Source organism: Lepisosteus oculatus, chromosome 21, assembly GCF_040954835.1.
Source record: "Lepisosteus oculatus isolate fLepOcu1 chromosome 21, fLepOcu1.hap2, whole genome shotgun sequence".
Classification (NCBI taxonomy): domain Eukaryota; kingdom Metazoa; phylum Chordata; class Actinopteri; order Semionotiformes; family Lepisosteidae; genus Lepisosteus; species Lepisosteus oculatus.
The window spans coordinates 10,121,228-10,138,032 of NC_090716.1; the positions used below are offsets into that span (position 1 = coordinate 10,121,228).

General features: G+C 37.8%; 1 protein-coding gene across 3 annotated transcripts in view; it reads right to left on the reverse strand.

The window, feature by feature from the left end:
• Positions 1–16,805, reverse strand: part of tub (TUB bipartite transcription factor) — a 64,746-nt gene that overhangs the window by 1,825 nt on the left and 46,116 nt on the right. For 2 of the 3 annotated variants that reach the window (XM_015338438.2, XM_015338440.2), the window contains exons 3-10: positions 13,973–14,135; positions 10,117–10,251; positions 7,476–7,640; positions 6,619–6,740; positions 5,757–5,948; positions 3,451–3,563; positions 1,822–1,936; positions 750–848 (exon numbers count right to left, since the gene is read on the reverse strand). In XM_015338438.2, coding sequence (XP_015193924.1) covers positions 750–848; positions 1,822–1,936; positions 3,451–3,563; positions 5,757–5,948; positions 6,619–6,740; positions 7,476–7,640; positions 10,117–10,251; positions 13,973–14,135 — 1,104 coding nt within the window. The remainder of the gene's footprint in view (positions 1–749; positions 849–1,821; positions 1,937–3,450; positions 3,564–5,756; positions 5,949–6,618; positions 6,741–7,475; positions 7,641–10,116; positions 10,252–13,972; positions 14,136–16,805) is intronic. The other variant, XM_015338442.2, reaches the window with a different exon arrangement.

A 16,805-nucleotide genomic window follows, 5' to 3' on the forward strand; every position in this document is an offset into this window, starting at 1 on the left:
TATTCTGATCTCAGACTGACTTACTGTATAATAATTATCTGAATTAGACAATAGACATTAGAATTAGACAATAAATAGACAGATCTTATTGTCATAGGCCATAGCTGAATAAAATACAATTTTATAGTGTTTTAGTACTACGATGAATAAAATACCATGCAAAATATTTAAGCAGTATGTAAAGTGTTTGCAGTTTTTATTGTAATTACTCAGTTAATGTTAAACTAACAGTACATTTAAAAAATGCTTTGATTAAGAGTTATGATCTGTAAAATTATAAAACAAAAATAAATGTTTCAGCAGCATATAATTCTTCATGCAAAGAATGTCATTTAAATAAACAAGGTTTACAGAAGTTACTCAGGTGTGTGAAGAATAAACATATGCAGAAGACAAAGACCATTTGGTATGAATAAATAAGTGCTGCTTCAACTGTACAAAGAAAAGAAAATCTATTTTCCACAAGAGAAGTTCTTAAGGAGAACAAAAACAATTATTTCCATATCAAGACACTAAACTCTTCCATCGAGAACTGTCCTGACAGGTATTTTAATGCTTTTCCTCCAGTTCTTTCTAGATCATTACATTCCAATTCATTACCTATCGTATTACAGTTTTTAGTGATTTAGCATATTTTGTTGCTGTTTCACAATTGACAGTAAGTGACTGTGAACAGATAGGACTGAGCAGGAATGTGTTTACTTCTTTTAATTCCCTTTGAAAAAAATATCACATCCTGACGCACTTACGTTTCGTGGTCTAATTGAGACTCTCTCATGATCCATGTTCATACCGGGAATGATCACACTCATTTTTCTGGGGCCTTTAAAACCTAAAACATTTGTTTCCTAAAAAATATCAGGAAAAAGGATAATTAGGGTTAATATGGGCATTAACTAGGGTTAATATTTAATCACATTTATTTTAAAAATGCAAATCCTCTTTCTGAACACTAGATGTCTCATTGCTTCATGTTTCACAGATGAAGTACAGGACCACTCCACTCCACGGAGAAATATTGGCTTGTTACATTTACTATTTTTAAACAACGTAATACACTGCATTTACCAAAAGACTGACAGTTTCAAGACTTGTTGTTAAGTGAGGAAGAATTTTGGCATTTACCTTTTTTATATGTACAAGATAGTAACTATTTGTCTTTGCTAACAAGCCCTTTCTGACTTAACAACAGTTTGAACTTTCCAATTCAATAAAAACCCACATGTATAATTAAATAACATCCAAATCTCTCTGAATTGTCAATCAATTAATTTTTTCACACTTGTCAAAACAGCATAAGTCGTCTTTGTATTTAAATGTTTTTCTTGAAGCAAAACACTGATAAAACTGATCTTCCATGGTGTCATCAGAAAGTAGTCCGATTTAGATAGAGAACTTATGTATGAAATAAAAATACAAAATAGTTGTTCACATGAAGAGGAAAAACACTTTAACTCTACTTTAAAAAGTAACAATTATTTTATATAACTAGTATTTCATAAAAATACTTTTAATGTCTTTCAGGTAAATGTACTCATCAATTTTAAGAAGCATCTTTTTATGGTATTAGAGTCTTATCAAGATAAACTACAGTTTTAAGTAGCATAATGAATTTAAAGAATAAATCAAACATTTGTCATTGTGAGATCACAAAGAAATTAAACAACCCCCCCAAAAAAATACCCCAAACTGGCAATTATTATTTTCTTTTCCAATGGCACAGAAAGTTTCAAGAGATAATGCACACGCTGCTTATGACACATTCATGTTTTACTTTCTTCAAATCATTAATGCAGGTCAACTTTGAAAAAAGGGACTTACATAGCAGATAGCTGCTAATTCCTGACGAAGGTTACTTGCTTCTACACTGGAAGGAGTCTTCATAGGATTCACACCGCTGTCATAAACTGTAAACTTGGTCCCCATTAAGTTTGATCTGAAAAATACATAAGCAAGTGGCTGCAATTATCATGGGCTCCAGGAAGCAGGTTTCAAGCAATAAAACAAAATGCACATCAGCTGTCATTGATGCAGCCTACAAATCTGATTATTCAATCAATGCCAAACACCAGGGAAATGGCTTAAGTGGCTGCCAGAGCCAAATATATTACAGCAACATAAAGGGCTGAGTTAAATGGCTGCTCATAGAATCCTGATCTATTTCAAGACAATAAAAACAATAAAACAATACAGTCCTGCAAAATATTGTATCTTGTATCATACTGAAGTGCAATTTGTGTGTCTTTCTGTTAAGGGATTTTATTTTGAGTAAAGGCATAAAAAATTAAACATGAAAGTATTTCCAGCTCAGACAAATGTGTTCAGCTGACTTAAAATGACCTTGCCATGTAATCAAGCTTACATAATGCAGTTTAACAAACTATAGCTAACAATGCTGAAAAGGTCAGTTGCTCATCTAACAACCACACCTGAACTGCTCGAGTAACAGAATGACAGAAAAAAAGAATGAAAAAGAGAGAGAGAGGATTTGACACTTCAAGATAAGCTTCACTTATGATAGATGAGTCACTTCTCTGAATCTGAACTGACATTTGAGTACTGTCTTTTGAAAAAAGCCTCTTCCAGAGCACACCTGCAAAGCAGCTAGAGCAAAGCTGTTATCATTAAGGATCACGAATGTCATTTTGTGCCCTTGAAATAGAGGCCCAGTGTTTCATTTACCGCTATAGTAATTATACCACAAGAGGAAGGGATCTTATATATTTTCACGACCAAAATATTCTCACTCTGTTTAAAATGCAAGTGAGACATTTTTATTTTCTCATTCCATTAATGCCGTAACGGCTGTAATCCATCTTCCTAAGCAAAATGATGTGGATGCTCATCAGTAATCTATATGAAAATAAATGAGACTTCATTCTGCAGCAATAAGGTCTTTTGTTCCCCAAAGACCTGTGCTGGTGCATAACCCAGTTCTCTTAAACAGAAAACTCAAAACAGGAATATATAAAAAAAAAACATGTTAAGAACTAGGAATCTCAATGTGCACAACATTTTATTGTTTATTTGAAAGGTGACTATATGGTACATATGCATAACCTCCTGGAATCCACAGTTCTGAGGGCAGTTTTAATCAAGGACTCCCTTCAATCATTTTACTGCTTCTCAGCCACAAAGCACCATAAGCACAGTAGTTACAATATAACACATATGAAGTGTAATTGATAAATAATTATATAGAGAGCTAAGTGCATTCCCCAACATTTAAATAGCAACAGATACATGTCTACCAATACATCCTGAAAGAAACTGAGAAAAAGAGCCTGACGTGCCTGACAAGTTGTAATTATATGTTGTACTCAAATGAAGAGGTATGAGATAACTTTCAAAATATTTTTGTGCTCTGAAGATACTGTTGGAGCAAACATTAAAAGGTTTGATAAAGCTGCAACACATAAGTGCATTGTGAAGCCGTCTTCTGAGACTGACCTTAGTTTCCCAATGAAACTTTCTCCACCGCGAGACAAATCAGTAGGGTCTATGGAGATGAGGTAATTTGAGGTCTTGCTCTTCTTTCGTTTCCTCCCAGCCAACAGGAAGACCTAAACAAAGCCCAATTCACTATTAAAGCCAATCAATGAAGAAGGTCATAACACAGCCTAACTCATAACAACAAGCTGCCTTTCCAGTGCCCTGATATTTCAGTCATATTAGCTGGATCTACGAGGCCAGACATTACATGAAGAAAATTACATCTGAAGAATACTAGTGCAAAACATGCTTGGCCAAAAAAATGATAGCTTGTAAAGCAGGGACATGAACAAACAAAAATGTTTAGGTGGATTTTCTGTGATGTGGCCATTCCCTGTGCGAATGTCACCTGCACAGTAATCTCTGGCACACAACAAACAGAAGTATTTCTGGTCCAGTTAAGAAAGAAAAAAATAACTTGGAGAAAATCCAGTGACACACAATATAGCGTTGCTTGTTGGTTTAGAAATAAGACTACTTCTACTTTTAATGGCTCTTTTGATATCTATCTGGTTGGCTTTAATATAACAAAAAATCAAAATCGATGCCAGAAGAGTTGTAAGCATAGTTTTTAGCTTTCCTTCAGAGACAGCTATAATACGCTGAAAACAATTCACAGCAAAAAAAATCTATAAAGCAATTTGCAGTATTTTCCCTATCAACCCCTTATCACCATGATTTCACATACTGATGGTTTAGAAGATAATTGAGACTGGGGATGTCAATGTCAGAGCTGTGATTAATAGCCTGTATTTAATAAGAGGTTCAGTCTAAAAAAGGCACATATCCAAAACCCGAATAACTATCAACCACAGTACATTCTTTATCCTTAAAACAAGACACAAGAGATCCAAACTCTGCGGAAATGATTTGGTTTGTGTTTAAGATTACAGTAAATTCATGCAAACACCCTCATATGCTTCACAAATATATTTAAATGAGTTAAAGAAGAAGCATTTCACATATTTCACATATGCAGATGTGCACTGTCAGTGTTTATTGAGTGCATATCATTATGTTAGACTTATATACATACCACAGTGAAACACACAACTAGCCACATGTGGTGATGAGTTTATAAAGATAGGGAGGGATGACAACCAAGTTCAATCAGATGTCAGTAATTCGCAATCACTCCTGACATAAATTTCTCTCATAAAATACTATAAATACTGTATATGATCCCCTTTTCTCCCTCATATACGGCTTTGTGCATCTGAACTCCACCCCATCTCCACCTCTGCAGCTTCCCCTGGGTCACTCCGCTCTCTGCAGAGAGTCCTCTGGCCAGGAGGTCAGGCCTCAGCCAAGCAGCTTCAGCCAGATTGAGAACAAACACTACATAATCCTGTCAGGAAACTTAATGGGTGTTGTTATTCCTAGTTATTGAAATGTGAGGAAATTGAGTTTGGGTCACACTCTTAAAGATGGGAACCGGTGTCAAGAACCCCAGTTGTTGTTGGAAGCGCAGGTGATCACCCATGAACCACTACACCTTTCTTCACCAGAACTAGCATTCAGCCACCTCATATCAGCAAATTTAATAAAATAACTCTTCAGTTTGGTTTTATAGTAGTTAATGAAGACGTTTTTTTAGGTATTACATTCTTATAACTCATTGCTGAACGTTGTGTGTTGCAGGAAATACTTAGCAACACAGTACTTACAATTCTGCTGGCCTATTCAACCAACTGCACGGTGGAAACTTATAAAGCACAACAGTGAAATCTGCCAGACATTTTAAAAGGTGAGCTTTACAGTAGAAGCATGTTGCTATGAGGAATACAAGCCAGAGGGGACTGAAATCACAAGTCATCACTGCAGGGCGCATGCAAGCTAATATGGTGGTCAAATTCAGTTAATATATAACACCGTGATGTGACATTGACTGGTGTAATACATTCCCTGTGGTCCCATTTCCATCCATTATCCCCAGACGCTTAGTCTTAAGGAGCCTAAATGGGAAGACACAGGGAGCAAGTTAGACTACCCCTGGATTGCTGTGCAATCAATAGCAATTCAAATGGAGCAATTCAATATACTGTATTTGCCAAACATAAGTGCCATTAATAGGGCAAAGAAAGAAGAGGGTTCAGGAAAGGGGAATAAGGGGACAAAGTAGCTTTCAGTGTACAGAGAAAATCGGGTTTCCCATCTCACACACAACAGCGAGGAGAGAAAAATAGTGCACACAGGAAAGGTAAAACAAGACATGCCGCACTGGGTCCAAACACATCAGTCTGTGAATATCTGCGCGGCCTGACCTTCTTGCCATCCTCCCTCTCCAGATGGAGGTAGTAAGTGGGGTACATTCCTCTGTCCATGCCCTTCTTGTCTCGTGTGATCCTGCATTTAATGGTGACGCCCTGGGGGGCCGGTCTCAGGGCGAACTCCTCCAGGTCGTCGACGTCCACCGCGGGTTCACTGGCTGGGGGGGTGGACGCGGACGCCGCTTCCTGAAGGACCAGGCGGCAAGCGAGAGGGAGGGAGAAGGCCAGGGGGACAGACAACAAACATCAACCCATATCTTTCCACAACGGGGTGATTGCAGGCGGAAGTGCTATGAAAATATACAGGTAAAGCAGTATGACTATCATGTAAAATGTCATCTTATGTAAAGTGACATCTTAATACACAGAGCACGCGGTAATGTGAGTCTCCTAACAGCGCAGATTGAATTTCTTCATCCCTTTTCTCACATTTTCCACACATCCTGTTTTTTACCATCAAATGAAATGAGGAAAAGTTTTTCACAAGGTTTAGGCTACATTAAAAGTCGGACTTACACACCATGCACTAATTATAAACCCTGCTCTTGATGGCTTGAAGTTCCTATTTCTTCCAGGCCTAAGTCATAATGATATAGTTTATCTTCAAACTTAAGTTCTTTTATGTTTTTTGTACTTCTAAAACTCAGTTCTTCAAATCTGAGGATATTTGCAAATTACTCTTCCCCTTTAGGACACAAAGAGGATAAACGCTCTTTGCTCTAACCTAGATTTGTCTAGATTTTGTCTGGTAGCACAGATATAAATGTTTAGCAGAGAAACAGCGTCTAAGTGTCTGCTTATGTCACTGGAGATTTAACTCCATAGAAAAGATCAGTGACCAAAGGCCACTGCGTACCTTGTTCGATTTCTTGCTTGTGGCCGATCCTGGTCTGGTGTTGCTGTTGAGTTGAGAAGAACTGGAGCTGTCTTCATCTTCTTCATCTTCTTCTTCATCAAAGTTCATGCTACTGGATATGCCTTTTCAAAACAAAATGTAATTGAAATACTGAGTACATATACAGTACTGTATACCATATTTCAGTGTTCTCCATGATAATTTGCGTAGTTATAATGGATATAACAAATGAGAAGCAACATTTGACTGTGAAATTCTACAAATAAGCTGTATGAAGAATGGCGGAAACAGAAAATCCACAAAGTGATGTGCTTCTAAAACAGTATTATACAGATCAGCAAGAATACAGGAAAAAGGAATAAGTAACACATAGGAATATGATGCCTTAATCACATAATTCACAGAGTTGTAGGAACAGTAGACACCTGTTCTGCAGGCAGCACTCTCACAATTGTGCTGGAGCCAGAGCCCACATGAATGATTCTGACAGGAGCTACATTTTTGCTGGCCATGCTGAGTTCTTAATGAGATGCCACACTGAGCTGTGCTCTTTTCTCCAGACCCATAATATTCTGGCATTTAGGACTGAGTAAATTCTGAGAGAACAGAAAGTTACTGAACTTAAAGTTACTGAAAAAAGTTTAGAAGCAAGTGTTACTTCGCAAATGCTTATTTTAAACACCTGAAGAAAATAAAAAAATTAAGTGTCTTTTATATATTTGTGTGCCAACCTTACGTTCTGCCCAATGGAACTGTAATTTGCAAAGACCAGTACAACAGGTCAAATGCAAAGCAGTAGTTAACGACACTGACCAACAATGACCAACAAAGGAATCAGACCATAGGGCGACCAGTACCTTTTTTCTGCATGGTGACTCGCAGGTCTTGCTTGCCCTGCTGCTGTGTACTGGTCACTGGGTCTCCTTCCCCCTCACATATGCTGGACTGTCCCACTGTCAGGATCTGAATCTGATTGCCCAGGTCCAGTGCCTCATCCTGAAAGGCAGCTGGCCCATCGATTCCTGCCAGATTACAAAATACTCCTGTCTGTCATCAAACCAATCCACAGACGTATTACCTGTTGACTCTGGCTGTGTGATAAGTCACCCCTTACTGAAGCATAGCACTATGTTCACCAACAACCAACTTACAGTAGATGAACCACTAAGTGAGAAATTCAAAAATGCTTACTGCTACAAAATTCTTCAAAGGTGAACATCAGAATACAAGCACCCCCAGTTAAAAACACACTTCACTCTTTTTCTAAGTTTAGTACACAAACCTATCATGCATATATGAAAATTAATTCCCACAAATTACTTTCTTTATGAATGGAAATATAGACACAAAATAGCCTCTGCATTAGTAATCAGTCAGAAACACATCAGCCCACTTTTAAAAAGCTTATCCCTGCTAGAGTGCATCAGTTTGTCTGTTCCCTTCTTTAGCTCTTAGAGATATCAGCAAATTATCTTATTTTCATTCAATTAGCTATAAACAGCAGAGAACATGATGTTCTTAATGCTTCAGATAGTCAGTAACACAAGCACTTAATATAATAAAACTACTTAAATTTACACAGAGGGAAAGAGACAAGGTGATAAAGTCATTAAGGCCACAATGAGAAACAAAACAGAAACCTTTCTGTTTAATTTTAATTAAAGGTATTTAACGAGTTATATAAAACCCTAGCTGAAGAGATATATAATCCTAGGAGCTATAAAAGTGTCATTATTTAATGCAACTCAAAATGAGATGCTACAGGTCTTGACTGTATCAAACCTCTTCTCATTTGTATTGTTGCTTTTAAAAAACCTTAATTTCTATTCAAAATGGGGATAAACATATTTGACGATTCTGAAAGGGTTAAAAAAGGCTTCGTTCAAAGGCGCTTTAAAAAATACATTCATCTCAATGCAAGTCAATGTCACACAAAGGAAATTAGTAATCTGAACAGATGAGTGGATATAAAATAAAATAAGGAACACGTATGTCAGTAAAACACTGCCAATGTCTGATGTCCCTGGTGGGAAAGGCGTCATGCCTATTTTTGTAACAAGCTGTTCTGTGTGATTCATAATAAACTAGGAAAAATAACACAGGTGTTGACTTTTTCCCGAGTCTGTTTTGCCTTACACTTATTAGCAAGGGAGGCAAATAAATTTGCAATCAGGTCAGGGAGCATTTCAGTGCCACTGTCATTATTTGTTTACTCTTTATTTCTTTAGGATGTTTGTATCCACTGACCTTTTTTTGTTACTAATGAGGTCTACTGCAGTGAACTCACAGTTTTTTTTTTTCTTCAAAGGGCATGGAGCAACAATGTGATAACCAGAGAAATCCAATCAGATTTGTGTTTTTCATGTCACAATCAGAACACCCTGTTACGGTTAACTGATTCCTACACGACATGAAATCTCAGGGATTGTGAAAGGCCCAAACTAAAAAAGACTGGACAGCTTATATGAAAGGAGTCAGTTCTGATTAGGGGTCTCCTGCAATGATTATAATTCTGCAACGTGAAATACCATCTTGTGGGGATAACTACAAAAACAGTACCTGCCAAAATGTAATTAGAAAACTCTGATGGAGAGGGAGTTAATAATACTGCCAACTTTCAATGAAAAACTGCCATCAAATCATTTCTTAGACCACACAACATTTTACACTTAATTAGGTAAAGTAAAAAGTATTAAGAAGTCCCATAATCAAGCCTGGAGAATCATCAGAGCAGAGCTTATCTCAAATTCTGAAACTAAGCAATCAGACAATAAACATACTGTATGTACACTGTTAATGGTATACTGTAGGTTGTACGTAACTCCCCCCAGATGCAACACTAGCACATCATGGGGGGAGTACATGGATACAAATGGTATCCATTTGTAGATCTGGGTGGACTGGAAACATTATCTGGAAATGACATTGCTCAAGTGTCCAACAGCAGTGTCCACAGCAGGGACTTGAACCTTTCAGTTATGAACCCTGACCCTAACCACTGCTACTGGGCCCACAAAGAGGAATGTATCCCATTATGTCCTAATAACCGGATATGCCATCAGTTTTCTGAGCTACAGGCCCTAACAAATTCTCTTGCATTGCACTTTCCACTACACTGCACACAGCTAACCTTTTTTCAACACCACACAAGGTTTTACCATGCTTTCACAATCACATGCAAACCAGATGGGCAAGCTGTGCTGATCTGAACATCTCTTCCACGTCAAGCTCTTTGCAGGTTCCATCACATTTCTGATTTTGTTACTGATGACTGCAGCGCAATTCCAGTACCTGTACACAGTGGCTGAAAGTCCTGTCCATTGTTCAAAGACCTTTCCTCTTGCGAGCAGAGACAAGCATAGGGTAAGATGCATGAATTCTTGAATATTTGAATGCCTGAGTGGTCTGTTGTCTTACAGAAAGCTGGACGATCCCCAGCTGTTGGAACATTGAGATCCTTATTGATGACAACTGGCCATGAAGGTGCATGCAGCTAACCTTTGTGTCTCCCCTTTTTCTCCTTTTTGGCGCTGCCAGTTTGGGAGGCTGATGGGGCTGACTTTGCCTTTTTAGCAGACCTGGGTGCCTGTGGGTCCGTTACAACCTTTACATCCTCCTGTTCGGCTTCTTGCACTACGCAGGGAAGGGAGGAGGAGTTGGAACAAAAATGGAGGCAAGCACAGGAGACAAAGGAGAACAAAGAGAGAAAGAGAAGAAGACATAAAGATACGAAATACAGAGCAGAAAAAGAAGAGTACTAGATAAAGCTACAGAGCCAGCAGAGCCCACAGTGAAAGATGACACTGGCCAGATACAGAAAGCCTTTTAAACAGAGAGGTTTTAAACTAAATGCAATTTTATAGCACACTTTAGGCTATTCATAGGCTGAATTTTATAACCATAAAAAGAGCAGATTATTTCCTATGATGTTTCTGTCAAATCTGGCCCAAAGTCTCACCTTTACTTTTTTTTTTGCTTGAGAAACAGGCTGTTGTTTCTTTATGAACAAATGAAATGTAAGGTAGACTAATGAGCTGCTTTTCTATTTTGTAATCTAATAAACTCCCTGCAGAAAACCTTAATAGCCAAACAAGCCACAGAGACATACCCTGCTTCTAAGATGAGCGCCAGGTTCGCAAGCAATTATTCAAAAAATAGCCAGCAAAGAAGATAAATTGATTGCCATAGAAAAAAAAAGAAAAGAAATATCAGAGGCAGAGGGAAAGAAGAAGGAAACTAAAAGCAAGATTATAGGATGCCCTTGTTTTTGTTATTCTAGTTGTAGTATAGCTCAAGCATTTTGCAGCTGTTATTTAATCATTGCACCCTTGGCTCTGCAAAGCAGTCACGTTTTAAAATCAGCGGTTTACCTGAAAGTAATATGCATTATGACTTCTGCCTGAAAAGGAAATTGATGGGAGTGTTATAAAATGAGACAATATTTGGATGGGTGCTACATGTACAGTACATGTATTATAATTTTCAGCCACCCAATACAATTGAGTCTTAGCTAGTAACTAAAACTAACTAGTAAAGAGACATCACTGGCAAGAAGAATATTGTTCTTCTTCGCTTACATACTTCATTCATCCTTTATATTTTGTTCCTTTCAGCGTTTAGGAAATGAAAGGCCTCTCTTGCTCAAGCTGAAGCCATGAATTATTGAACACATATTCAACTGTTTCATGAAACTTCAAGGCCTTCAAATTAAAGAATCCAATAACAGCCAAAATCATTCCCAGATTTGAAATTGTTTTCTTTCAATAATTCATGAAGGATAGCTTTGTGCGTTAGGTCCATGGATTAAAATCATTTAGCTTAATGAATGGAAACTGTGAGGAACACAAGAAACGCATGCTCCTCCTATATTTAAAAGATATTACTTGTAATTAAGTATTGGTTTGGCTGACAGAATCCTCTGCTTGTTTCAAAGCAAGGTAGCCCAGCAAAGACATGAATTACTGTATATATATACTTATTTATGACTTATATATTATATAAAGACCATCTTTTTAGAAGGCCTGGCAGCAGATGATGTCATGATGTTGTAAGTAACAACAATAACAAAATGAAAGTATGGTTATTGTAACAAATGTAAGAAAAATATTCAGGGAAAACCCCAACAAGTTTGAGAGTAAACAGATTGAGGATTAAGGAAATAATCTGGCTTCATCCCAGTCAGTTTAAGGTATAACAGCCTGGTCTTGGCAATAATATAGTTCACGGAGTTGGGGTTTTGCCTCTTTCCTGATACATTAAAAAATATGTATCAGAAGCACACACTGAATTTCCATCTCATAACAAAGAATGTGACATTCAAATTGAGAATAAACTCCCAAAGATGTTTGGCTTTGAAGATTTTATAAATATTGTGTTTTCAGCTTGTGGCAGTACCATCTCCCTAGAGATGTACGCTCTGTTTTTTCACAATATGTTGGCAGTTTTTATGCTGCTTTCTTGGGATCGGGCTCTGTATCTTTTGTAATTATTGAACGAGAAATGGCTCATGATCAGTTGACAGTAGTCCAGTAGTCTTTATCACTAACTCGAAACACCAATTTGCCAATTGGTTGTACAGCCAGGCTCCTACTGGAATTCGCTGTATGACAATGTTTGCACTTGAAGGGATTTTCTTTTGCAATAATCTAGAATTTTTTTGTCTTACTGCTCTGAGGTTCCACATGACATTCAAGCCCAGAATTTTTTTTCTTGATGCTATGCTGTGTTTTATAAAGTGAAAGTTAGAGACATCTCTATATTTGAGTAAAAGGCCTTTCATTGTACTTGGTAAAGCATGTTTTTAGTATCGACTGAGTATTTAAGTTGTCTTCATATTTTTAAGACCATAAAGAGATCAATGATTATTCGGTTCCCTGCAATGTTTATATAACCTATACTATTTTAATTCCCCATTACAAAACTGAAAGCTGTAAATTACTTCTTGGGGGGAAAATGGTATTAATGATTCAAGTCTAAATGAAAACCTACTCTAAGCCAGCTTTGGAATGAATTAAACAATTTGTATAACAAGTCAGAGTGCTTTTGTGCAATGTTTAGTTCATATTACAATAATAGTGAACTAAAAGAAGAATTAAGGAAATAAAGATCTTACTTGTGGGTTACCTTCAAAGAAGAAGACTGATTGATTGATGTTAAAAAATCAAACTGGACTGTGGATTGACAGGACCTCTTATTACAGTTAGACAAATCTCAGCAGGACAAAGAACAAAGCTACATTGTTTCCTGACAGATATTTACAGTAAGTCTTATATTTTTGATGCAGTTGAGAACTTAAGTATTCCCTTGAGTCTAATCTTACCCCACTCAATGATTAAGTAGCTTTATAGCTTTTGTGGTGAAATGTGCTATGAGCCCTGCTGTAAATGCACGGTAGCTTCAGACTATATCAATCTTTTTTATATTACAGTTCATGTCCTTTGTTTGGTAGCAAACTCAGGAGAAGAGCTTGTACTGCCAACTCTGTAACAGAGTATCTAGTTTACAGTCCCCATTATACACAAGATACAAATTACCCTCTTTATCAAACACATTTTATTGTGTTAAGGACAAAGAAATTTAAAATGTGAACTGACTTTCAGTAGGTAATTTATCTTCATGGAAAGCTTGGACTCTATGCCAGAATCTTATGTATGGCTCTCGGTCATTGATAACTCACACACAAAGACAAACCTACCTAGAATGTAGTTGGAGGCAATATTTCAGATCGTACTTGATAAAAAGCTATTGTTTTTTTCATCAGTATCTGCAACTGTAGGCAAAAAACATATTTCCTTTGTTTTTAAAGAACTGCATAAATAGCCATTTGGGTCAATCATACTCTTAAACAGAAAATTCATCTATCCATTGTCTAACTGCTTTATCAAACACAGGGTCATAGGGGAGTCGGAGCCTGTCCTGACACATTCACTCCAATGCTATTTTTCTCAGAAGCCAATTAACCTACCAGTCTGTTTTGGGACTGTGGAATTAAACTAGTGCGCCCAGAGGAATACCCACACCAACACGAGGAGAACCGCTCACAGATAGCACCCCTGGGCCTTGAACCCAGGGCCACAGCGCTGGAATGTAGAAATGCACCACCTTGCTGCCCTCAAACAGAACATGTGTTAATTACAATAGTGAAAGTACAGTTTCAATAGTCGAACAGCATAGAAGTGATTAAGCTCCTCAGTCTGGTCAATATTTCCTGTGGTGATTTACTATGGTTTTGTCTCTGCGGACACAAATGATGCCGTGAGAAAAAGCACAGAATCAAGAGACAGAAAAGGTCACGTATTTTCTAGAGCTAATTACAGAAACAGGTTGCCACGGGTCACATGTTGGTGTCTCTTACCGTGGTAGATGGTGCTGCTGTTGCTGCTGAGGTAGGACTCCACCAGTGGAGCCTGCTCCTCCGATTGCTTCGCCCTGCGGGTGCGAGAGCGGCCATCGACGTTTGCCTGCACCATCAGCGGCTCCTGGCGCTTCTTCTTCTGCTTCTGTTCCAGAAGCGCTCGCTGGAAGACACGGGCCTCAGGTTACACTATCGCCACCAAAGGCCCAGGTCGGTCTACAGGAAGACAACGTCAGCCTAGTTGCCCCTCTTCCCCACTGTCTTGCTTCAGTGAACCAAACCACAGGGCGCTAAAACCCTTCACTGATCCTACAGGAAAACAGAGAACCTGATTCATGGTTTTAAAAGACCCTCCAGGAAAAGCCATGCTGCCTGGAGACCAGCAGCACCCTGAGAAGAGTCATTGAGCAGAAGTAGCGTGGGGGTCGCCATCACTGCCATCTTGGCCACATCCAAGATCTCATCGGTCACACGCAGAATTAAAACCACTCGAGTGCAAAATACTTCCAAAACACATCCGTCAGAACACATCTGCAACAGAAGGGGTTGGAAACAATCCCTGCCCTACACCGCTGCTTTGGCGAGCAAGTTCAAAATGACTCGGTAGCAACTGCAAGGGTGCTTTATTATGATGAAGCCAAGTGCGGTCTTATTGTGCAGTGAAGTAGTATGAAGGAGACACCACAGAAGGTTTGCTGAGGTCCGTGCCATGGAATGACATTGTCTTTTGTTGTTGGAGCATTCTCAACATTATAGGGCCCTTGATGTCAGCTCAAGGTAGCAGGTTGCTATTGTCGGTGATAATTCTTAGATCTGAACTAATATGGAACTAATACTGAACTTTAATATGGCAGCTGTTATGGAGGTCTTCCTGTGTATGCAATAATATTTGCACGCTTTTGTTCAAATGTGGGCATTCGCCAGAGGCACCAACCATCTTACCCAGAGCAGTGCCAGCCTTGTACAGGTGGAGTGGCAGAGGCGGGCTTCAACAACGACAAACCCTGTTTTCTCTTTTCTTAGGGTGGGGAGGGGGGGGGCAGCTCTCACAGATTTTTTGCCTCCCTGTTGCAGTGTTTTGACATAATCTGTGCAGTTGCAGATATTTAATTTTTTTAAATAGAGTGACCTTGTCTTAACAGGATGACCCTTATACTGTATGTTACTGGTGTACTGAAGCCTCTCCAGTGAAAGAAGAGGCAATGCAGCATAGCCAAGAAAAGTTCAGTACATTGTCAACTATTTTTTAATTAAAGTTTACAGCAGAAGGTACTAAATGAACTATTATTTTTGGCTGTTTTACTTTAAGAATGTTACAATAAGAGATAGCAATTATTGATTTAGTAGCTATGACTTTATTTATTTAGTAGCAAATACTAAATTTATTAAAGGATCTCATCAAAATCATTTTGTAAAGATTTCTAAGGTTCCTATAATCTTAGGTTCTTGGGACCTTAATGTTACAAGCATCCCTTTGAGTAAAAAGCACTGGTTGAGATTTTAATGTTAATTTACAAGCATTCCCAATGAACATCCTTCACATATTTTCATATCTGATGTAAAAAAGTATTCTGGCAAGCAAATGGTATGTGTAAATTGAATGTACAAGGTGTTCGTAACTAAGCACAACAAATCTTAAGACACGTTTAATTGAATTCTGTAAGTTTAGAGAAACAACAGATCCTAAACTGATAAACTCATCCTGCTGTGACTAAAAACACTGAAGATTAGAACAATACTGCTTTATGTTCTTTGATTTTTTTTTAAAAGACAAAAAATAATAAAGGGAGGTTTGTGTAACCGTGAAGCAACATTCAGGAAAGGAAATGCTGTCACAACACAAACTCGTACCGTCAGTTACTTACATAAGGATGATGTATTCTGACTTTTTAAATGTCAATCATATTTAGAAGTTGACTGTAACATTGAGAATAAAAATGAGACAGGCCTTGAACTAAGCTTCATTCACTCTGTAGATGAACACTTTTCTAGTGTTTTTTTTTTTCATCCATGTCCAGGAGCAACACAGGCAGATCCACTGGGCAGCACTGGAGCACAATGAAAAGCACAAATTGTCAGATGAAAAATTAAATTACTCCCACACTCCCTTTCACTGAACAAAAAGACTCATTTTAACTTGATCTCTTTGTTGTACAAATATTAATTGACTGCAGAACTACACACTACTTTGTACTTAAAGAAAACTGATTATTTTTTAGATTCGATTTCCACTCAGCAATGTACATTATTCTTAACGGGAAAATGGCTTTTTAAATGTTTCCTTCTTGACCTCATAAATTGGCAGACAGATGGGGGTTTGGAGATGTAACTGGTAACATTATTGCTTGATTCAGCTTTAAATATCAAAATTGCACATCAGTTGAGCAGTGAACCACAAATGCCTTTTACTACCTTTTATATTTAACATTTTTCCTGCTCTATAACTTTGGTGATTTTGAATTTCCACTGCTGCAAATTACTTTATGAATGTTTTTAGGGATTTCCTCTATCATAAAAGCTACAGAGTTGTCATAAATGCTGAAAAACATTCCACATGGCCTAATCATAGTCACCTATGATTAGGAGAGAGTACTCTATAAAAGATCCCAAAGGAGCAGCTTGTAAAGCTTCAAGTGAGACTTACAAGAACAATTTCAATTACTAAGCTGCTCTAATGAGTCTGTTGAAGCGCAACTCCTCTTAAAACTTTACCCTGTACAATAACTATGCAGCAAGGGTGAAAAAAGGGAAAATTTGCATTATTATAATTTGTAAAAATCCCAACTGCAACTGAACGGATGGCTTTAAACTGAAGAAATCTACTCTCTCCTTT